The sequence below is a fragment of the Montipora capricornis genome, chromosome 11 (genome assembly GCF_036669925.1).
Source record: "Montipora capricornis isolate CH-2021 chromosome 11, ASM3666992v2, whole genome shotgun sequence".
Taxonomy (NCBI): Eukaryota; Metazoa; Cnidaria; class Anthozoa; order Scleractinia; family Acroporidae; genus Montipora; species Montipora capricornis.
Window position 1 is genome coordinate 12,796,576 of NC_090893.1, and position 22,500 is coordinate 12,819,075.

At 36.8% G+C, this 22,500-nt stretch overlaps 3 protein-coding genes across 6 annotated transcripts in view; 2 read left to right on the forward strand and 1 right to left on the reverse strand.

Moving 5' to 3' along the window:
• LOC138023579 (nipped-B-like protein) overlaps nucleotides 1–15,416 on the forward strand; it is a 33,516-nt gene extending 18,100 nt beyond the window's left edge. For both annotated transcript variants that reach the window (XM_068870587.1, XM_068870588.1), the window contains 27 exons: nucleotides 119–327; nucleotides 770–872; nucleotides 971–1,069; nucleotides 1,527–1,673; nucleotides 2,435–2,569; nucleotides 2,669–2,770; nucleotides 3,542–3,592; nucleotides 3,687–3,795; nucleotides 4,737–4,876; nucleotides 5,044–5,184; nucleotides 6,078–6,171; nucleotides 6,299–6,444; nucleotides 6,632–6,722; nucleotides 7,030–7,136; nucleotides 7,503–7,572; nucleotides 7,656–7,722; nucleotides 7,825–7,960; nucleotides 9,495–9,602; nucleotides 9,727–9,783; nucleotides 10,091–10,231; nucleotides 10,361–10,507; nucleotides 11,015–11,114; nucleotides 12,245–12,359; nucleotides 12,883–13,042; nucleotides 13,330–13,437; nucleotides 13,659–13,793; nucleotides 14,055–15,416. In XM_068870587.1, coding sequence (XP_068726688.1) covers nucleotides 119–327; nucleotides 770–872; nucleotides 971–1,069; nucleotides 1,527–1,673; nucleotides 2,435–2,569; nucleotides 2,669–2,770; nucleotides 3,542–3,592; nucleotides 3,687–3,795; nucleotides 4,737–4,876; nucleotides 5,044–5,184; nucleotides 6,078–6,171; nucleotides 6,299–6,444; nucleotides 6,632–6,722; nucleotides 7,030–7,136; nucleotides 7,503–7,572; nucleotides 7,656–7,722; nucleotides 7,825–7,960; nucleotides 9,495–9,602; nucleotides 9,727–9,783; nucleotides 10,091–10,231; nucleotides 10,361–10,507; nucleotides 11,015–11,114; nucleotides 12,245–12,359; nucleotides 12,883–13,042; nucleotides 13,330–13,437; nucleotides 13,659–13,793; nucleotides 14,055–14,123 — 3,087 coding nt within the window. In that variant the 3' untranslated portion in view covers nucleotides 14,124–15,416. The remainder of the gene's footprint in view (nucleotides 1–118; nucleotides 328–769; nucleotides 873–970; nucleotides 1,070–1,526; nucleotides 1,674–2,434; nucleotides 2,570–2,668; nucleotides 2,771–3,541; nucleotides 3,593–3,686; nucleotides 3,796–4,736; nucleotides 4,877–5,043; nucleotides 5,185–6,077; nucleotides 6,172–6,298; nucleotides 6,445–6,631; nucleotides 6,723–7,029; nucleotides 7,137–7,502; nucleotides 7,573–7,655; nucleotides 7,723–7,824; nucleotides 7,961–9,494; nucleotides 9,603–9,726; nucleotides 9,784–10,090; nucleotides 10,232–10,360; nucleotides 10,508–11,014; nucleotides 11,115–12,244; nucleotides 12,360–12,882; nucleotides 13,043–13,329; nucleotides 13,438–13,658; nucleotides 13,794–14,054) is intronic.
• On the reverse strand, nucleotides 15,292–22,244 carry LOC138023581 (leptin receptor overlapping transcript-like 1). Its single transcript, XM_068870589.1, has 8 exons — nucleotides 22,050–22,244; nucleotides 21,906–21,963; nucleotides 21,700–21,774; nucleotides 21,080–21,102; nucleotides 18,905–18,983; nucleotides 18,749–18,804; nucleotides 18,588–18,619; nucleotides 15,292–17,030 (listed from the first exon to the last, which is right to left on the reverse strand). Exons 2-8 carry the CDS (start codon nucleotides 21,920–21,922, stop codon nucleotides 16,923–16,925), a joined length of 390 nt encoding a protein of 129 aa, XP_068726690.1. The 5' UTR covers nucleotides 21,923–21,963; nucleotides 22,050–22,244; the 3' UTR covers nucleotides 15,292–16,922.
• Nucleotides 22,245–22,326: 82 nt separating this feature from the next.
• LOC138023578 (uncharacterized) overlaps nucleotides 22,327–22,500 on the forward strand; it is a 35,199-nt gene continuing 35,025 nt past the window's right edge. For all 3 annotated transcript variants that reach the window (XM_068870584.1, XM_068870585.1, XM_068870586.1), the window contains exon 1: nucleotides 22,327–22,500. This exon is cut by the window's right edge and continues 9 nt beyond it. In XM_068870584.1, the coding sequence (XP_068726685.1) occupies nucleotides 22,429–22,500 (72 nt within the window). In that variant the 5' untranslated portion in view covers nucleotides 22,327–22,428.

The following is a 22,500-nucleotide window of genomic DNA, read 5'->3' on the forward strand; positions in this document are numbered from 1 at the left end:
CGCAGCTCTATCCTTGAATTTTATCATGTACATGTATCAATAAAGGTTTACATGTATGTATGTACAGTATGTTCATGTAGTCCAGAGGCTTTTTATGGCTTAACTTTGTTTTTTGTAGTTTGCTCGGCAGTTTTTCCTGGCCCAGTGGCTTAGAGACACCCATGTTGAAATGGAACGTTCCCTCAGAGCTCCTGCAGAGGATCCTCTAGAAAGTGGCGAAGGGCTGAAAAATGATGCCTTGTTGAGTGCTCAAAGTTTGGCCAAACTAGAGGATAGGAAAATGTTCTTGTTTTCTGTTTTAGATGGAGGGAATATGACAAGCATAAGGTGAATAATACAGTATTTGTTATTGTAGTAGTTGCTTTAAATTGTCTTCCCTAAAAGTGTAATGGTACAAAAAATATTGACATCTTAAAAGGAGATTTGGTAAAATTTAATGTCAGTGATCCTTTTTTCAATATTTTATTTATGTTGGTTTGTATTATGATTTGCTGTTTGACACAAGTGATTCCAACTACTATTGATTGATTGATTGATTGATTGATTGATTTTTTGTTTCCATTGAATGTACGTGTTAAGCTCTACAAGTTGTAACTAGTCAGCCAGATTCCTGTTTTGATTAAACCTTCCTTGGTTTTAATCCTCCTCTGTGGTCTTCATAATTAATTTACTGTATTTTACAGTTTAAACAAAGAAAAATCATTTTCCTTAGGTTTCACTTGACATGCACATGTACACATATTAAGAGCTTGTCTCTTCTCTTTTGCAGATCATCTCAGAATCACTTAGATTATGAACAGGCAACTCTGGTCACAAGATATCTTGCCTCATCAAGGTCATTTTCCAAGAGTTTTGATGCATACTTAAGTCAGGTAAATTGTCACAGTGGTTACAAATAATTATTTGTCCTACAAGGGAATGATCAGAGGGAAAAAAAGTTACTGAAGAGATGAGTAATATTTTTTGACAGATCTTAAGAGTGCTTAATGAAAGTGCTGTTGCCATTAGAACCAAAGCAATGAAGTCATTGTCTGCTGTTATCTCGGCTGATCCTTCCATTCTTTCTAGGGTAAGTACCCCAATAAAAATTAAACTTCTGAGTGTAACTTGGTGAATTTTTTTACTGTAGCTTTGTCAAGGATTGACCTCATTGAAAGTCAAAAGATCTTTAGAAGTATTTATTACCCATTGAGGTATACTGTACTTCATGAGGAGACATGAACATTGTAATTTACGTGAACAAACTGCGATCTGTTAGAGAAAAATATCTCCTTTTCCATTTTAATGGAAATCCCCTTATAACATAGTGTTGAAGTTTGTCTAATAAGAATGACTGAACATCATTTCAAAGGAAGGAATTATTTGTTCTCTTACACTGTATGTGGTATACTAGCCAGTTCCATCCCTCATCTGTATCCAGTGTCTCACCAAATGAGCAAGATGGTATGCTTCCCCGTAAGTTTCTTACATGTAAAAAAAATAATAAATAAGTCTCATTTCTTACCTTGTTTTTCTCAAATTTTCAGGAGGATATGCAGAAAGGAGTTCATGCAAAGTTTGTAGACATGTCAACTAGTGTGAGAGAAGCTGCTGTTGAACTTATTGGACGCTTTGTTCTCAACAAGCCTGAGCTTATTCTTCAGTACTATGACATGATAATTGAAAGGATATTAGTAAGGAAGCTTTTATTATATAAGGGCTCCCACAACCTTAAGACTGCTGCAAACGCTACAGAACGCATCAAACGCTAACAAAGGGCTGCAAAAGCGCTATTGACCAGACTAGCTCCCGGTTGTAAACTATGTTACTATATCAAACGCTACAGAACGCACCAAAACGCTCAACAAACGCTAACAGACGGCCAAGACACTAACCACACACTAGCTCCTAGTCGTTAACTATGTTAAATTTCATTTAACTATATTAAACAACATCGTCGCTCTTTGGAGGTTGGGTGCCCGAAACATCCTGGAGCTTCCACTATTGGCAGCCAGCTCCAAGATGGAGACTGCACCGATGGCTGGCAAAACCTGACAACCCAGCCATGAGCCCCCACGCCCACGAGAAAAATGGGCACCCGTCACACTGATACACAGTGGAAAGCAGAGGGTGGGGAGGGAGGGGAAAAAAAAAAACCGCTAAACGCTCCACACACAATGCTCCTACTTCCCGCCACACTGATTAATAAGCGATACAGCCCAAAGCACGAGGTATTCCATGCATGCGTCAGTATACTACAACCACTGACCAATTGGCTGCAGTCGCTCCTAGTTGTTTACTTGGTTAAACTTCGTTTAACCTCATTAAAATCGTGTGGCGATTGACAGAGTAAAATACTAAGTATGGCCGGTTAAGACCGATTTATGGGTGAATGTGGTTTAATGGGAGAATTTTCAATCTTTAAAAGTGCTTATTTTTCGTTTTCTTTATACAGGATACTGGCATTAGTGTCAGAAAGAGAGTGATCAAAATTCTTAGAGACATATGCATCAACCATCCAGATTTTCCAAAGACCACAGAAATTTGTGTGAAGATCATAAGAAGAATATGTGACGAAGAAGGAATAAAGGTATTAGAGTTATAAAGTCCTTAGAAGATTTTGCCATGTGATTGTTTCTGTTGTATGTTTGGCTTATTTTATAAAATTGAATTTACCACTTACTTTTAGGAGCTGGTGACCAAGGTGTTTCAACAGATGTGGTTCACTCCACTCAAGGGAGATGAAAACTCGGAAATTCTTGTCAAACGTGTTTGTCTCATGACTGATGTAGTAAGGACCTTTCCAATCTATTAATTGATGTTCTTTCTACACCCTTGACACTGTACAGAAATTTTGTGCAATGAACAGGGCTCGACACTAAATGGTAGCCAACTAGCCACAGGCTGGTGAAATTTCAGTTTTGGCTAGTAGATTTTAAGCTTCCACTAGCCATTGGGGCTAGTAAATATTGTGAAGCTGTGGAGTTCTGTATGAAAACAAAAATGAAAATTATTATTAATTTTCTTATGGATGAGGCAAAAGGAGAGAATAGAAACTAACAACAGAAATTGTGAGCAGATTCTATGTAATTTACTGCCTTAGAAAATGATTACCGGTGGTTGAAAAAAAAAACTGAAGAGGAAACCAACGCGAATTACAGTTTCCCCATGCCATATTATGAACAATTAATCACGTGTGAAATCATGCGGAACTTCTCAGCTGCACTTTCGGAGAGCTTGATCACAAACAGTTTGCATAAATGGAAACACCTTTTATGTTCATCCCCGACCAATTGCAGATGATTGCAAACAAGATGACGAATAGCATTGCAAAAGCGAGGAGACAACAATATGGAAACACAATCGTAAACTGTTTCTGATTGTTTGCAATCAATCCACGATATTTTTGTGCATTTTATTTTTACCTACAGTTTCTTTCTAAATTTACTTTATTCCGCATTTCTACATGCACATGTTGTGATTTAGTCGTTTCGCTATGGTCGTAGTAATTTTACTAACAAGTAAAATTACATCTTACATTTATTTTGCACCTCATTTTCAGGTTGCTGCATGTGGTGAGAGTGGAGATTGGTTTGAACAGCTCCTTGAAAATGTGAGTACAGTATGTAGTACTACAGTGTCCTAAAATGTTGCACTCATGAGAAAATTGCATCATCTTTCACTAATTTTTTATCTTGGTTCAATAGTTACTGAACAATGAGGAAGACTCCGTTTCCAACTCTTCGGAAATTGCTAGTGGACAAATTGTGAACTGTCTGGTAGAGAATGTTTTGAGCCTGGAGGAGAGAGCAGTTGGTAATTTGAGAATAATTTCCCTTAGGCAGTGAAACCCCCGGTAGTGGGTTAATTTGATACCATTAAAAAATAAAACTGTCCCGAAGTACACATGTCAAGAGGTGAAAATGACTTTTACTACTTTGGATGCCAAAATTAATTATTTGTCTGATATTATTGATATATTATTATTTCTTGAATTAACCAACTATACAATTTTGTCCCATTCATGCAAAATAAATTTCAAATATACTAAAATATATCCGCAATCTAGAATACAAGAAAGGTCATTACTATAATGTAGGCCTAGTTATCTCCCCCACACATCCCACATGTTGAAAGATGTTCAAAAATTCAGATGAAAATTAAGGTTAGAAGACAACGTAGGTATCAATAATAGCCATTAATTATTATTGATTTCAACATCATGCAACTTAATGCAAATCAAAACCAAGTGTGAAAGAGAATAAAATTAAGTTCCCATTCGCACATTTTCCCGCACTTTGTGTCAGCAACGTGTATAAGTACTTTGAATTTTGATTGGTTTACCGGATTGTCTCCTTCCTTTTTGATTGGTTAAAACTCGTATTATTATTATTATTATTATTATTATTATTATTATTATTATTTAGTATTATTTACTACACCAGGGCTGACGTAGTGGTGAGAACACTCTCTTCCCACCAGTGTGGCCCAGGTTCAATTTCCAGACTCGGTATCATACAGTATGTGAGCTGAGTTTGTTGGTTCTCTACTCTGTTCTCGGAGGTTTTTCTCTGGGTATTCCAGTTTTCCACTTCCCTCAAAAAGCAACATTTTGATTTGATTTGTGTTAATTTGTTGATTTCAGTTCACAGTGTCCGCAATTATTGCTCCAGCACTAAAAGACTAGACACTTGAATAAAGTTCCTTTCCTTTCTTTTATGTGTTTATATTAATGTTTATGATAAATTGTATTTCAGTCCAGTCAGAAGGAAAAGGTTCAAGTAGCCAGAGACTTGTGTCCAGCCTGTCAACTTTATATTTGATTAGCAAGATTAAACCACAGCTGTTGGTAAAACATGCCACAACTTTGCAGCCTTACCTTAGCACCAAATGCAGTGTAAGTATAATAATTATGTGCATTAAATTCTCAGCTCTTCCTTCCTAGACAACAGTAGTTGGTTCTCACACAGACCCTTTTTGTCATAAGATCATTTTGAAAACAATAATATTTATTGATTTGTTGATAACAGTGGTAATTAATTTCTTTGTGTTTTGGTATGGCAGACTCAAGGGGATTACCTTGTAATCCATAATGTGGCACGTATTTTGGAACTAGTGGTACCTCTTATGGAACATCCTAGTGAAACCTTCCTGGCTAGCTTAGAAGAAGATTTGATGAGACTAACTGTCAAACATGGACAAACGGTAGAAAAAAAGATAACGTAATTTTAACTGAAGTGAAGTACATGTAACACGGCAAAGGTGCTCATGACACATCCATATGAATTTTTTAAATATTTGATTTAAAGGTCATGTACTGTAGGTGTGAAAATGTGTAACAAAAATTTTAATCATTTAGGCAAAGTTAAAACCAAGCGAATCCAGTGGTTTCTCCTGTGATATCTGGGGGGGGATTCCAGGGAGCTTTGCAGGGGCATTGCCATGTGCTTTGGCTTGAGTCACCTTGTTGCTTATTCGCTTGCTTTTCCCTCCCTCCCTCCCATGTTTTAGGGTAAGTATACATTCCACACACTGGTCTCAGTGATGTGTTGACGGGTGCCGTCCGGGGTGGACTGTGGTTCGGATGCCATGGTGACCTCCTTCCTGCTGGGGAGAGTGCTGCTCCTCTCTTGCTACGTTTACGGCACTTATCCTTTAGTAAATTGGTGTAGTGTTTTCATAACATGTGAGCACATGAAGAGCACCTTAAAGTTAATCTGACTTTAAGATTGACATTTTTTGTTGCACAACAGCCAGTCATTTACTGTGTATCACAGTACATAAATGCAGGTATTTGGGTTTCCTTGAACAGAGAAGTAAACAAGGAATGACTTTAACACTGGTCAAAGTATCTGTTGTAGTTAAAACTTTTCCTTGGTTAAAAACTAGTTTGTTTTTTTTACTTTCCTTTGTTTTATAGACATCATAATCTGAAAGAAAGTAAAGTAAAAAACAAACTAGTTTGAAACATTTTTAAACAAGGGAAAATTTTAACTATAATTAACATATCCAACCATTATAACAATTTAATTAAACACTGTCAGATACAACAATGCACTGACCATTAATTTTTCTTGTTTTTCATTATTTCTTTCCAGGTTGTGCAAAGCTGCATTAGTTGTTTAGGTGCTGTGGTAAATAAAGTTACTCATAACATCCAGCTTGTGAGGGACTATTTCCAAAAATACCATGGTAACAAGTCATTTTCCTAAAGCAGATATTTTTTATTTCAATTATTGGCATTCATAGCATAGTGGCAGTAACACAAGTGCAGATGGTCAAAATCATGTTTATTTTGGTCTTGTTTTTTAACCACCAGGGTACTTAGCAAAGGCCAAAGCAGACTTGTGTAGAAATCCAAGCAAGGCACAAGTTAATAGACCAACATTATTGCGATCCCTGTTTACTCTTGGGCTACTTTGTAAGCAGTTTGATTTTGATAGTGATGTCAAGCCAAAAAACGAGGTACGCTCTGTAGGTCTGGAGCAAGTTATTGTTACATGTGTGTCAACTCTAAGAAGTGAAATGCAAGAAAAATTGATGCTCATTGTGCATGTATAATGGTAACATATCTTTCACCTGGCCATGATGTCGATAAGTGACAATGATCACTGATAATATTATACATTTATTTATTTCATCCTTCAAGCAGGGTTCCACTAAACACAGAGTGTTTGCTGTGTACATCTACTTTACCAAGCACCCTGATGAAGAAGTTTGTCAAAAGGCCATCACAGGACTTGGTAGGTGGACACAAGGTGTAATACCGGTAGCTTGCACTTTGTCACTTCTTTTTTTCTTTCTACTTTATGTACTGTAGCCTTATTGCTTTGCATGTGAATCTGTACCTGTCTCAACTGAGTATGGTCTAGTTTAGGGACAGTCAGAGTAAAATAACTTTTAAAAATGTGACTCTGATCCACTAGCTTTCCCTGAGCAAGAAGATATGACAGGCATACTTTAGGAAAGAAAACTGCTTACCTTACCTTGGCGTCACTTGACCATTACAAGACCATTACCAAATAAATAATTATTATTGTTCTCTCTCAGGGTTTCTTTGTATGAGGTATGGTGACCTGCTTCTAAAAGGAGAAGCTAAAGAACTTTACCAAGGAATCTTATCACAGCCTAATCAACCTTTAAAGCTTAAACTACAGGTTAGTGTCAAAATGACAAGAAAGGAATTTGGAAGAGGATGGGAGAGGGGAAGCAAACCCAGTGAACAGCTCCAATAAATCAAGTTACAAGAATGAAGTAACTATACGAGCATTTGTCTGGGCTGAGCACAAATTACTGCTACCAGTCATTGATGATTGACAGGCTAAGGCTGTTGCCGCTCTTTGTTGTCAATTTTGTTAAATTACGTTTACATAAAACCATTATTTTGGCTGTAATGAGTGTAAGTCTTAAAAGAGGAAAGAATTTGTTCAGCCACTACAGAAAGTTATTCTATTGTTGAAAATTTAATGTGGGGTATTTTTCACTGCTTTGAGGAATGTGCAACTTGTGACTTCTTTTGTCAGGTTCTGAAGAACTTACAGATGCATCTTTTAGAAGACGAAAAAAGATTACATGTACATGTTCAAGATCACAGTAAGGGACCCAGAAAATTCTTATAAGTTCGTTATAAACCTTGATCTCTGCTAGATTTCCGTAACTTTCAATTTCTATTTCAGGGCACAAAAAGCCAGAAAAAGAGAATCAAAATCAAAATCTCAAGGAACTTGGAGATATTCAGTCTGGGTACCGTTAACATAAAGCTTGTTTGTGGTTTCAATGTTGTTAGTAAGTCCACTTGTGTACTTAATAATTTTATTGGTTCTCTTTTTATTTCCATTGCTGTAGTACCACTAGTGCTGTGATGCAAGTGTACCTCAAGAGTGTATTGGAAAGCTTCTTGCACCCCCAGCCTTCTGTGCGTATGGCTTCACTTCATGTAGTGAATTTAATTTTGAGACAAGGTCTTGTTCACCCTGTTCAGGTTAGTATTTTTATTAACTTTTAGTGCAATTTTGAACCATTAATTACTTTTGCTCTCTGATACATGTAGCTTCCAAATTTTCTGGTTTCCATTTAAACATGAGAGATGTTTAATGTTGTTCTATGAACTTCCGAATCTTCCCCTTTCTTACTCGTTATCCTAATTTAACAGTTTACTCAAAGATGCCAGATGATGTGGTATAACCAGTCAAATTGTATAGGTTAATTAAAATGTTAACCTTTTAATGAGAGAAGTTTGATCAGACTAAAATTTATATTAACCCATTGACTCCCAGGGGTTCCCCATCGACGAGTAAAATTGTCTGGCGTTAGACAGAGTAAAATGCTAAGTCTGGTCGGGTTGGACGTCAAAGGCTATTTAATAACTTTAGGTATTGAGAATTAACATTTGATATGAACCCAACTAGGGAGAAACATTTAGCGTAGAATGTCTGACCCAGGAGAAACACAATACAGTACTGTGCAAATGTAAGTTGACAGTCCCTCGAAGCTCGCTGCCAACTTCAGGCGTTGGACAACACCTTCGATGTCAATGATGCATGGCATACAGCCACTCGTAGGCCTGAAGCTAATGGGAAAAGACAATTTTAGATGAAAACTGGAATGTCTACCAACAACAGTCAATCAACAAGTATGCGGCAGAACACTTGCACAGACCTGCAATTTCTGCACATGTTTACATGATTTGCTGATTCTAGATCAAATTGTTCTTGGTGTTTGTGATAGTGACACACCCAAGCATTTGTTGTGTCAGGGGAAGTTGACCTTCTCTAAATACATAGACATTATGAAGACTGATGAGGTTTCCGAAAACCAGATAAAGAATGTGAATCAAGCATCCAATCCCACAGGAGTTCATGAACTTAAGACAACAAATATACTAGAGCTGAGAAACAAGAATGCAGGGTGTCAAGTTCCTATTTTTTGGCCTGCTTCCTATTTTCTCTTATTTTTTCAGGATATTCCTATTTTTTCCTGTTTTTTTAGTATCTTAATTAGTGCATGGGAAGATTTTGAAACATTTCTTTAAAAAATTGGACACTTGTTCAAAAAAAGAACCCTTTTTGTCAAAAAACACAGAAAATTTATAGCCGTGCCCAATACCCCATTTGTATTGAGAACATATCAAAAGATTCTGCCTCTCAACACTTGGTGTTTTAGCCTGCAAGCTAGCTTTCTACTGTAGTTATCATCAATCCTGAGGTGTCACTCACTAGTCAGCCTCTAGAAATATTTTTTTACTATACAGATAATGGTGTTGGAGAATGGAGAGCTTCCCTGTAGGCTTATGGTGTTTGACCATGTGGCTCTCTGTTCTAAAACCAGTGACATGTCCTGAAGAGAAGTTCCCAAAAAGGCAACCTTGTGATGGACTCACCAACAATCTATGGGTGTGGGTTGGGGAGGGAGGAGAAGCTGGCAGAAATAATTAATGATGTGGGCTGGGACATTAGACATAATAATGGACCCATATGATGAAGGTACATTCGGGTTTGCATTTTTATGTTTAACAGTGTGTTCCCTATCTGATTGCTATTGGAACTGATGAAGAGCAACAAATGAGAGTCAAATCAGACCAGCAGCTTTCAGAAATAGACAGCAAATATTCCATGTTTGTTCAGGTTTGCAATTTACCGGTAGTTACTTAACAAGTTTCACTTTCTACAACTTTCACACTATTTTCCTTTATTTTACCTAGGCATATTTGATCAGTGAAGTCAATATCATTAATTAATTTGTTTTCAGATGAAAGCTCTGGCTGGAATAAAGATGTCATTTGAGCTTCAGCGCCTAGTTCGAGAGGTTTGATATTTTTTTCTATAACTGAGGATTCAACTTGCCTTTCTCCCTAACTTCAACAGCATTATCTTGTACCCATAAATGCCTCCTAAACTCTGACTCAAAATAACCACATACAAAAAAAACAGTCCTAATCTATCTCAAACTGAGTAGTTGTAAGTAGGTCGTTGGCATTTGGACTTTAAGAGACACTGCAGGATGTTTATTAAAAGTGGCTGCATCTAATCAGCTGCATTTCTGGGCCTACATTTTCTTAAATAATTTTCCAAAATATGTCAATACATGTACATTACTTTCCTTTTAACCACAGGACAAGAACACAGCAATACGTGGCTACAGAAAAGAGAGCAGTCAATGTTTGCTGAGTCATTTGTATTCTATCATACGATCAGGAAGACAACCAAGGCGGTCACTCTTACAGTCCATGCTGAGAATATTTGATGATCACAAGGTTTGCATCCAAATACCTTAAGCTATTTAACCATGTGAAAAAAATAGTACCAGTACTTTGTAAGGTCATTATTATTAATGTAGTTTCAAACCAAGATTTTGTCAATTACAATGTATCTTACTCTTTCAGGGAACCAAGGTAGACTTGTTGCTGTACATTGCTGACAACTTAGCACATTTTCCTTATTCGGTCCACGAGGAGCCACTATTTGTAATTTACCACATTGATACCATTCTCTCTGTGACTGGTGCAAATCTACTGCATTCATTTAAAGAGGTATATCTCTACATGTATACTATTAATAATTTTTACACGTGCATGTTGCTATGGATCTAACATAAATTTAATGATAAGAAACAAGGACAAGTCTGTTTTTGATCATATTAAATTGTAATTTTGAAAAGCTGTTGGAAGCCTATTCAAACTATGTCAGATCCCACCAACTTTGAAAAGTGCTGTGTAGCCTCACAAGACTGTTTGCTACTGTTGTACTTGAAACAGCATCTTAAAGAAATGTATGGGTTTTCAGACAGGTGAGAGAAAGGTGAGTGACAAATTTTGTTATGGTCTCCAATTATTGGGGAAAAAACCAACTATGCTAAATTGGAGCAATAAGGAGTTGGAAAAGATGTAGGGAGAAATGCATATTTTTGATCATTACAGGAGTTACTTAGAATTCCATTCCCAATGACCGCTCAAAATCAACATGTACGATAAAACCTCAAGAAATTAAATTTTGGCATGCTTGAATTTGCTTCTTTCCTCATTTTCTGTTTGTTTTAGGCCATGACTGTTCAAACAAAGCCACCAGTTGAAGGGGGAGACAATATCCCTGTGGCAAGTGATCGTTATGATGAAGAAGAAACATTGGAGTCTGTTCTGGGTAAGATAGACAAAGAGCAAATTTTTCAGGGAACCAAAGTCAGTTTGATGCATGGATAAGAAACAAAAATAGCAGCTCTTACCTGTCATGTGTCTAGGGAAGAGATGGCAGGTTATCAGTTTTGGGAGTGTAGCATTATGCCCAGGTTGGGTCTTAAGGTGATTCCCGGGTAAAAGAACCCGTCATAGATTTCCGATGAAACTTGGTATGATGACATTACAGTACAAGGAGATGTTAAAAAGGTAATAAAAAGAGGGGGTCACCGTGCTTGTTTTCATGCCACGATGCGGACAAATATGGTTATTTAGGTGACTTTTGGTTATCTCAGTGCACAACAAACAAGATCGATTATTTTTCAATGCGGCGTGCTATATCACACAGAGTTCGACTTTCTTTGATTGCTTATTCATCTACGTCCCAGAAAAAATGGCTTCAAATACCCTGCATTATTAATTGATATTTTTATCCTTTAAAGGAAACATAATTTGGACTTGCTCTGCTGGGCCCGTTACGTCTCTATCTGTAGCATTTATTTCATTTGCCAAAAAAGTAGCTATAGATTTCTGCCAAATTTTTTCTCAGTTATTGCGGATATTGTTCTCATTGAATTTATAAAATAAAAAGTGGGGGTCACCGTGCTCGTTTAAGAGAAAAGGAGCTTTTATCTCGCTATCGAGCTTAGTTTGAGGGAAATCCCTTATGTTTTGTACGGGCGCGCGCTCATGTGCGCGTGCTGATGACGCAAAAATCGTGCGCAGTAGGAATGCGCAATGCAAAACCAGGGAATCACCTTAAAGGTCTCTGCAGTCTTTTCTCAAGTTGTCTTTCTCAATGCTTTTTATTACACTGTAGGTACTGGTTAATTATTAAAAATAGAGAAAGACACTGCTAACAGAGTAAGGGAACGATCTTGGAAATAATTGAAACAAACAACCAAACATTATTATTATTATTATTATTATTATTATTATTACTATTATTATTATTATTATAATTATTATTATTTGGTGTGAAAGAGGGGCTGGCAATGAGCTGAAGGCTAAATACATTTTGATGGATTTAAGCAACACCATCACATGTGCAACATTATTATTAGGGAGTGTTGTTGATTTTCTTATTTAATGTTCCAGCACGGATTCCAGCAGATCCCACCAACTTTGAAAAGTGCTGTGTAGCCTCACAAGGCTGTTTGCTACTGTTGTACTTGAAACAGCATCTTAAAGAAATGTATGGGTTTTCAGACAGGTGAGAGAAAAGTGCATAGATTTAAAAGCCTAAGATTGTATAAAATAGCAACTGTAGATTTTAGAGCAAAGGTCTCTGCCAAAAAAGTTAAGTAAGTCTCTGTTACGAGCCTACAAAGGCCCATCAGGCCGGCGCTTATTAATCCCAACAAAAACCAACATAATGCATTTTAGTTTGAATATACTGTACGAGTCATACCAAACTAAAGTGAATTGCATTTCTTGCACATTTTGATTGGGTAAAGCAGAGGTAACCAGTAAAGTACTATTCACCTTGAAGCAGCTTGAGATAAACAAAACTATTTCCAGTAATCTTGTGTTTCTAAGTAGTTTCATTGCCATTAGTTATTCAGTTTACATGCTGAACTATCAATCATTCTCCTTGGATATTTTCTTCAAATCGTGTTCACGAACAACACCTGCAAGAGGTTGTATGAGTTCAATATAACCACTGATTTTGTTAGAAAGATGGAAGCAGTAGTTTTGTACCCTTCATATAAATTTTGGCTGATTTTTTTTTCCAGTAAATGCCACAAGTATTCACCTTCAGAGCCAACAAAAGCTTATGACAAAACAGTGTCAAGGAAAGTAGGAGTCTTCTTTGAACCTGAGCAGGTTTTGCGATATGTGGAAGACCCAGATGCCGTTAGGAGCCATGAACAGCTGGTGCATGATTACTTAGAGGTAATACACAGGCTTTGTTCTCCAAGTCCATTAACACTTTGTTGGTGTTTACAGTGCTTTGTGACTAGCAGGGTTTTTTTACCTATTTATTCTTTTGTATGCCATTATAGTTAGTAACTTGCCTTGAGCTTTGCTTTAGTCAAGTTCATTTCCTTTGTAAATTGGCACCAGCTACACAGATTGGTTGGTTTGATTAACAACATCAGACACAAATGGATACTTTAGTTTTGTTTGAAGGACAGTTCTTTGACAACCATATATGATCAGTAAAACACTATCAATTTCAGTTTAAAGTTCTAATGATGAGACTGGATCCATCTGAAGAAGACAGTGATGACTCTGGCAATGGAGGAAGGGAAAGTCCTGTTGGTGAAGGACAGATTTTTGACCTTGAGGTACATGTTCTACTTCATCCTGAGTTTCAGATAATATAAGTGGTCCACACTAATAACAGCTACCGTTTATGATAGTTTGAGTGTTTTTCATTACAACAGTAAAAACAGTTAAATTGTCTTGTATTTCTTTATTTTTGGCACTTCAGTCAGGCACTACCTAACCGGTTCGTCACAGATAAAAAGGTTTGATTTGATGATTTGTTTACATTGTTTTAATTTAGGGAAATCCCATCGCTAAGGCACGTGATAAGCGTGCTGCTAAACCAAGAAAGGTGATCAAGGGTCGAAAAACACCACCAGCTGGACAGGCAAAGGGAAAGACGAAACTAAAGGGAAAGAGAGCAAAGAAGAAAATAATATCCTTTCCCATAACTGGTTGCTAACGATTATGTTCTTTTATTGATTCATGCACTATATTATTAGTGACTTTTAGATCTCTACAGTAAAAGATGAGTTTAAGAAGTTTTCTGTGTTGGACAACCCATACTTAAAAAAATGTCAACTTCCAAACTTAATGGATGTTCAAAATGGAAAACTCAGACTCTGATCATGATTTCTCAGATTTTGATTTTTGCTTTAAATTAAACCTGATCAATGTTCTCCTTAACAATGGGAACGCAACTGTGGATTTGGATCAAAGTCTGTTTGAAGAGACTGATGAGGAAGTTGATGTCCTATGTCAGTGATACATGTCCACTAACATGGCTATGTAAATTATGATTATTTTATCTCAGGGTTCATGCATTAATTAATTATTATAGTCCCACACTTAAAAGTTTTCCCAAAAAAAAGATGCAGAAAAGATCTGCCTGGTTCTTAGGCATGTTGATTTATAACATGTTCCCCTCGCTGCTTTAGCTTAAGATCATTTTCCCCTAAACATGTCTTTGCATGAACCCTGAGAGGAACTTACAATGTACAGTCATTTTTTATTAACATGTAAAAAGTTCAAAACCAATGGCAAATTTTCAGCCTTCAAAGTTATTGATAGTGTTGTGGTTACAAGGTTGCTGTGCAAAGATTATTTAACTGTAAATTTTTATCTGCAAAGTTATTGATAGAGTTGTAGTTATAAAATCGCCGTATGAGGCTTATTGAGGTAGCTTTTCAAAATTTGTCAGCTCATAGCATCATTCTCTGGAAAAAAAAATGTTTTCTACTCACAAGATTCCCTTCGACACTTAACATGTCAAGGTTCAATGCTATTGCTGTTTGGTTATTTTCCAGTTTCATAACTTTGTTCTGGTTGTAGCTAAGTCTAGAAGATAATACTATTGAGGCGTGAAGTGTTGTAAAATGTTAAAGAGTTCTTGCCCTTACTTAGAGATTCTTTCATCAGTAACCAGGGTTTTCTTTTCAGTAATTTTCTTGAAGAGAACGTTTGATTACATGTCTATGAAAATGTAAAAAGTTAGTTTTGTTTTATACACATAACAAGTTCAGTACTTTTTAGTTGTTCCTGATGTATATAAGAATCTCTTGAGAATGATGCAGGTGTAACATTAATTTGAGTTTTAACACATTTTTTTCTCTCATGTTTGTTTTAGAAGTTAAACATTTTGTGCAGTTGCTTTTCATCGTTCTAGCCTTTCAGTATCATTATGCATTGTACGTTCACTTTTGCATTTGCTATAGGATTTGTCATTATGATTACTCAATCATGTTTGAAGACTGTACGAATTGAAACCATGTCTTTTTCTTCTTGGTTTGGGGAACTAGTTACAGGGCTACAAGAGAAAACCCATTCAATTACCTTAAGATGAACTTTTGTATCTTCATCATGGTCATAATGTTTTTTAGCTTTGTAAAATACCGGTAGTTGTCCCACTCTCGATTATGTGCAAAGATTGGAAGTTTTACACAGAATAGTTTTTAATCAATGAAATTCACAGCATACATAGCAGTAAAGTATCTGTTACAGTTCCATACAAATAAATTAATGCAACCATCTTTGGCCAATTAAAGATCGAGACTTTGAACTTGTCATTTAATTTTAGTTGACCTGGAACCATTTAATGTTTGACTGAGCCAGTTGGGTGGGGCTGTGAAGAATTTTCCATTACAAAGAATTACTCAGTACACTTCCAAGCTTGGTTGTTTTCACCCATCTCCCATTGATGAATAAAATCATCTGGTGTTAGATTGGAGGGAATGGGCTATAGTCTTATCATGGATCAAACTTGTAAGTAGCTCAGATTTTTTAGCCCTTTATTACTAGAAGTTCCTTAGCAAGTATGTACACAACTACCGTAATTAGTTTTCCTTGAAGTCAAATATTTTCATGTATGCAATTGCTACATAGAGCTATATTTGCTGGGACAACATTCATGTATCAAGCAGTTCACACCTGAGGATATCTTAATCCAGTTGCAGTTTAGGGCTTGAACAAAATCATTGCATTAAATCTTTGCTGTCAACAGAAATATTTTATGTGTGGACAAATCAGAGTCAATACTCTTGTAACTTTGCCTGTTTTTGATAAGCAACTATTAACCAATCAGGATCAAGCAAACATGCCCTCTGTCTCAACCAATCAGTGTTCAGTAATTTTGCCCCGTATGTGATATGTACCAAGGTGAAGGCTTGACACTGGCTCCTGACTTAGTTTGTTCACCATGGAGAGTCACGTCCTATTACAAATGTATAGATAGACTGTAGAGAGGAAAGACACTAAAATAATAATTATTGATGTAGCCAATATTCACACCAACTTCTGGTTCCCAGTCCACTAACTGATGGAGTTAAGAGGTCACACACAGTAGCCCTTTTCACGGTTAGTTTTTCTCATTTGCATTACAATGTAATCTAACGTGAATGCAAGGCAATTTCAGGTTAAAACTACAAAATAGCCCAAAATTGCCTCACAGTTAGAAAAACTAACTGGGAAAGGGGCTATAATAACTTCAAAATTAAAAAATGCTGGTGTTTTTTCTTTTCAAAAGTAAGACTTGTATGTATTTAACTTGCTAATTATTGTAAACAAAATGTCTTCAGGAAAACCTGCATTAGATGAAAATTAAAACTCTGACAGGTATAGCAGTTTGTTATTTTTCCCTGACAATTTAATGACCTCCATACAAAAGCTTTTTATTTTATAGTCTTATTATATGCTATACAGAATATCACATTTCTGATTGGTCAGTGACAATTATAGAGTACAGTATTAAAGTTGCTATGGAAACAACAACGGAGTAATGTTGAGTATATACAAAAATAAATAAAAAATAGTATGAACGTGCTTGTGCGATTTGTGATGTTTTTTGAAAGTTCACAAATTTTGAGAACTTTCCAAACATCACTCATGCCCACGCGTTCATACAATTTCCTATGCTTATTTATGAAGTTGACATAATGCTTCAGCTGTGACATATGCATCTCCCACAAGTATGGTTTGAATCCTATCAGTAAAACAAGTTCCAGAGAAAACAACTGAAGGAAAACCAATTACACTCTTGCACAGGAAAATAACTGTTCAAAAGTTCTGTTCAAAATCCCCAATCATCTTCAGCTGAAAAAATTAGGAAATAAGCAAGAATAGTGAAGAAGATGAAAACGTTGCCAGAAAGCACCAATGCCATGGCTCCCCATTTGATCTAAAGAAAAACAAAGCTGAGATCAACAAAAATGAATACTCATTTTTTTGTAAGTGATTTATCTGAAAAGCCTAATAACAATAACAATTATTATGAAGAATTCTGCAGGTCGAGGAGGGTGTTATCCACCAAGGTCGAAGGCCGAGGTGGATAACATCCTCCGAGATCTGCAGAATTCTTCATGTTCTACGAAAGTCGAATTCAATAATTGCTTTATTATTCATTTAAAATATTTTCTTGGCTCAAACTTCTAAACCTACTCGCAGCCATTTTTCTTCTCAACAAAAATAACACAATCTCGTCCCCAGCTTTTTTCGGTGAACGGTTTAATAATTTGCAGTGGGCTGCACTTTTGACGTCATTTTGACGTCATTGATTCAATATGACGAAGTTTCTTTCCAAATTTGGTGAACAGCAGCTGGTTATGGTGAATTATGCGTTTGGTTTTAACCAATCATTTTGAATGAATAATAATTAATATTACTGTGCTTCACCACATTTACTTACTACAAATGAACATTTTTGACAGGATGCAGGTAAATGTGTTATCCTTTACCCTAGGGATTTTACAGTAGCTTGCGGGAGGTAACATTCCTGAACATCCACCTGACCAACCATGATATTCCACAAAGGTAACAGTGTGCAATACCACCACACTGGGAAGTATATCTCCTTGATGGAGGGGACACATAGTTTTTGACTGCTCAACTCATTGACACCAAACACCATAGGACGCCACCAGTTGACGAGTAAAATCATCTGGCGTCAGTCTCACTACCAGGGGTCAATGGGTTAATACTTTTGTGAACAATGTTATGCTTCTTTATGTCCCTCTGAGTTGATGATCCTTGAAGTTCCTCTACAACACTTGAGGTCTAAACATTAGCAGATTTCAGGAGAACCCTCTAATCAGTTATTTTATGACCCAGGTGTTGGTGAAGTCTGGTTATAAGTTCAGTAAATTTACACCAAAGCCAACTCCTTGGCTGGAATTGGTGAGGACAAAGGCTGATATTCCTTTACCACTGTTTACATCCATAGCAAGCATAACAGGCCTGAGTCATTTAGCTGTGCCAGAATTAGTATGATCAGAGTAGGAGGCTCCAAGAGGGACACCCAGTGGTGGTGAAAGAGAGGAAAATAAACTTGTGTTGCATGCCTGTCATTTGTCACGCACTCCATGCCTGAATTCCTGCTTGGCTAAATAACCCTTGTAAGGCAGAACAGTAAATTCTAGACAACTTGGTTAATTAACAATGAGACCCATAGCCCTTGTGGGCTACGGGTCAATGGCCCATGAGGCAAAGCGGAATGGACTATTGACCCGTGGCCCTTGAGGGCGAAGGGTCTAATTGTTTTAGTATCACCCAACTAGTCCGACAGAAAAGGCAAAGTTGAAAATAAATTACATTTATTTGGGAATAAAACGAAAGCTTTTCGCCACTCGAGGACTATTACTAATAGTCCTCTAGTAGCGTAGCCAATCAAAATGCAGCATTTGCATTAGTCCCCTAGTTGGGTGATACTAATATGAGTTGTCAATGTTTGTATACTTACAATATTACAGCGTGCAAGAACTATTGGCAGACCTATAAAAAAGCAAGAATAAGTGTTAAGTTTGTGTTTAATATTGAGTTTCTTCATTTTGAAACCAATCCCCACAATCAGTTTCCCTACGTATTCAGTACTGACTGGAATTGCATTTTAAAAATACTCACCAAATGCAGAGACAACATTTCCAGCAGTAAAGAACATGGCTGTTTCTTTGATGACACTGCATAGCACAAAAAAGAAATTTAATTATTAAGATTCCATCGAAGACTGCAGAATGCATAAAGCAAATGTAACAAAATTAATGAAAGCAAACTTAATACTTTGACGCATTTGAGGAGAAGTCGTCACTAAATCGTCTGGCTATGATGGTCGGCACTGGAGCAAAGGCGTAAAAGAACACTAAAAGAGAGAGGGATTTGTGAATTTCTTTTGTAATTTTGATGTTTTATTTTAAGTGCTACTGTGACCAAAGAGTCAATAATTCTAATTTTTCTTTGGATTTCAAAACTATGACAACTAAACACTGAGTGGCCCAAGTTTTATACGGTACCTTGGTTTCATAAAAAGACAACTAGCCTCAGTTGTTCAAATGATGGATAGCGCTATGCAGCAGATAAATCACTACCCCCTGGATAGTGCATTTGGTTTCGCTACTACTTAACCACTGGATAGCGATTTATCCGGCAGATAGCGCTATCCATCGTTTGAACAACTGGGGCCTGTTTATTTTAACCGGAATTTTCCTATTTAATGGTCTGCCATTACTGATGTTAAAATCTTAAGCTGAGGAGAAAATGATGTCAAACACTCAGTACAACTGTAGTTTAAGAATGTAATGCGTGTGTATGTGGCTAAATTAATGTGCAGCATGGGAGATTCAAGTACTTGCATTTTACATATATAATAAGCTGCATTAATTTTACAGACTGAAATTTTAAGGTAGTGAGTAAATGACATCACTTTTAACTACAATCATGGACAAATTCATTGGGACAGTACAGCGTTTTATCTTTCAACTAACTTTTTATCACATATTCAGGGTTTTTTTTGCAACCCCCTTTCCCCCCCCCCCCCCCCCCCATTCAATGTTGCTTGGGGGAAATTAAATGAAAATAGTGTGCAGTGCTGAAAGTGGACTAGTTTATGCCCAACATTGATTAGGGGGGAGGGTGGACGCATCTGAAGTCCGAAGAATGTGCACTGGACTGAAATAAACGCAAGTGTCCCAAAGAAATGTGTCCATAATTGTAGATCCAACCCTCTGAGCTGTCCAATTGGTCAGTTTTGAACATGAGTAATGACAGACTTTTCAAAGTAAACAGCCTTTGGATGTGTCAAGGAGTTAATTAAGCAAACACTTTCAAAATCTGAAGAAAAAAAGGAATTGATTTTTTGATCAGAGTTACTGTAGCACTTAAACTTGAGCGGATGCAGGGGTTGTTAACTCACTGACTCCTACAATAATTTATTGTGTGGCACTAGACAGAATAAAATGGTAATGGTAATGAATTTATTTAGTGCATTTTCTATTGACATATTCAAATGCGCTTTACAAGCAAGTGATCTATGGGTGAGATCGGACATCAGCATATACAGGTGCCGCTGGCAGTCGCTATCAGTCCATTAGCGATCTCACCCAGCACATGAATGAATGAAATGAGGCCTGACCACCACACTGGCAACTCAATGCCCTACTCTTTATGAATAGTGTGTGGGTTCTTTTATGTCCCACTGGGTTGTGAACATTGAAGGGTTGTGAGACGGGGCATATGGTTTATAGTCCTTATCCGAGAAGACTTGAAAGTCTTAACCATTTGCAGATGTAATTATACAAAGGTAGAACTTTCTCCTCAGTTATTTTAAGACGCTAAGTGTTGGTCCGGCTGGAGTCGAACTCACAACCTCCCGCATGGCAGCCCAATGCTCAACCAACTGAGCCACAGGTGCACAGTAAAATCTGTCTCACTCCTAGGATCAATGGGTTAACGTACAAATTTGCTTACAGAAGGCACTGTGATGCAAAAAATTTGACTTTAAAAGTCAGGAAAACTTACAAACCCTGTTGAAAATTATTCAAGCATTTTGGCCTCAATTATCAGTGACAAATTAGCCATCAAAAACAGAGAAATTATCCAAAGGCAATAGTGCTAATAAGGCCATCTATAATAATATATATATAATTATGTTTCAAATTTCAAATTTTTAATTCAATCAAGTGACGTTATGATCCTCAGTTACGTATGCAACTTTAGCAATTTCATAGAGAAGCCTGAAAAATTTAGGACTTCAAGAGGGTTTGAACCTGTGACCTCGCGATACCAGTGCGACGCTCTAACCAACTGAGCTTTGAAGCCACTGACATTGGGAACTGGTCATTTGTGGATTCAAATGTTCCTGTAATGAATGAATCAATGATCAAAATGATATATGAAATGAATCAACCCTGTTGGTAGTCTTTGGTTAGTAGTGAGTGAGAAAACAAGAGCTCCACTTACAAACAAACAGTGGCCACCATATTCTGAAAAAAGCAAAAACAAATAATTACACATATAATAAGGTTCCCTGCTAGCAGAGGGTCTCTTTTCTTTTGTGTTTGCTGGGCTGAGTATGGGAAAAGAGACCACATGACCCATGATATGTTTGCTGTCTGTGACTTGAGCCTGCTTTGTCCTGCATATTTCTTTACAGTAATTCCGCTGTTGTTAAGTGAGCCCACACAACATGAAAGTATCACGTGAGGATGCGGTCCCTAAATAACCATCGCGCACGCTCAACACAGCAAGTTTCGACCCATGGCAGCCCATACTCGTCAGCCCACGAAACGCAAAAGAAAAGAGGCCTCTGCTAGCAGGGAAATAATAAACTATACTAAAATATTTAGGGAGATAAATTATGCTAGTGTCATGGATACACACACACATCTGGTCCTTCACAACCCCATGAAAAAATATTACTGTTGTGTGGTAGGTTTTATTCAACAAAGCTTAATAAAGACTCCTCTAGCATTGAAAGGTTCAAATTTTTGAACTCTCTAAGAACCGCCCTCGTTTTTAAGAAAAAAGTGGGGAATTCCAATGGATGAGAGGATATATGAATTTAAGTTATGCATACTCACCCATATTCCTTCAAAGCACATCCAAGAACGACGAAAAGTATCCCGATCGCTCCACCAAAGGACAGAGCAATTATCCTACAAGTATTACAAGAAATGATTGTCAATAGAAGAGATTACCTTGAACACAACGAAAGAATTGACAAGTCGTGAGAACAAACATATAATTTAATTAATTTCATGTACATTCAATTTCAAACATGACTTACGCTACTCCGTCGTCCATTTAAAAAGAAGCCGTAGGAAATGAAAGAAATTATAAAAGACCTGATTAAAAATTAAGCAGGTATATTTTATTACGGCCGCAAACATATAAACAAATGAAAAAGTTGAATTATTCGAGATGAACTCACCTTTAATGCCCGCCATGTTTTTGGTAGTTACCAGCTCTCTATTTTTATGAACGGGTGTGCGTAATTTTCTAAATTTAGAATGTATCTCAGTTCCTCTATGTTTTGTAGGAGACAAAAATTACGGCACATTACGTCCTTCGAAATGCCATCTTTCTTTCGAAAAACATTAATATCATTAAAGATATATACCTGTATATTTATGCTATTTTTATCATGATCGACCATTAATAGAGGGGAGTGAGCTGGGAACCAGTGTAAGCAGTTAAAATGGCGGACAACATGAATTTTTTTGTTTACAAAATTGCCATTAGCTTAAATTCATAAAGCAGGATGAAAGGTTCTCTTAGAGGGAGAATATGATGCACAGATCAACCATATTATGCTGCTAAAACTTGACGTTTTAACGTCATCGACTATAAAAAGAAAAAAGCCGTGGCCAAAGATAGCTTGG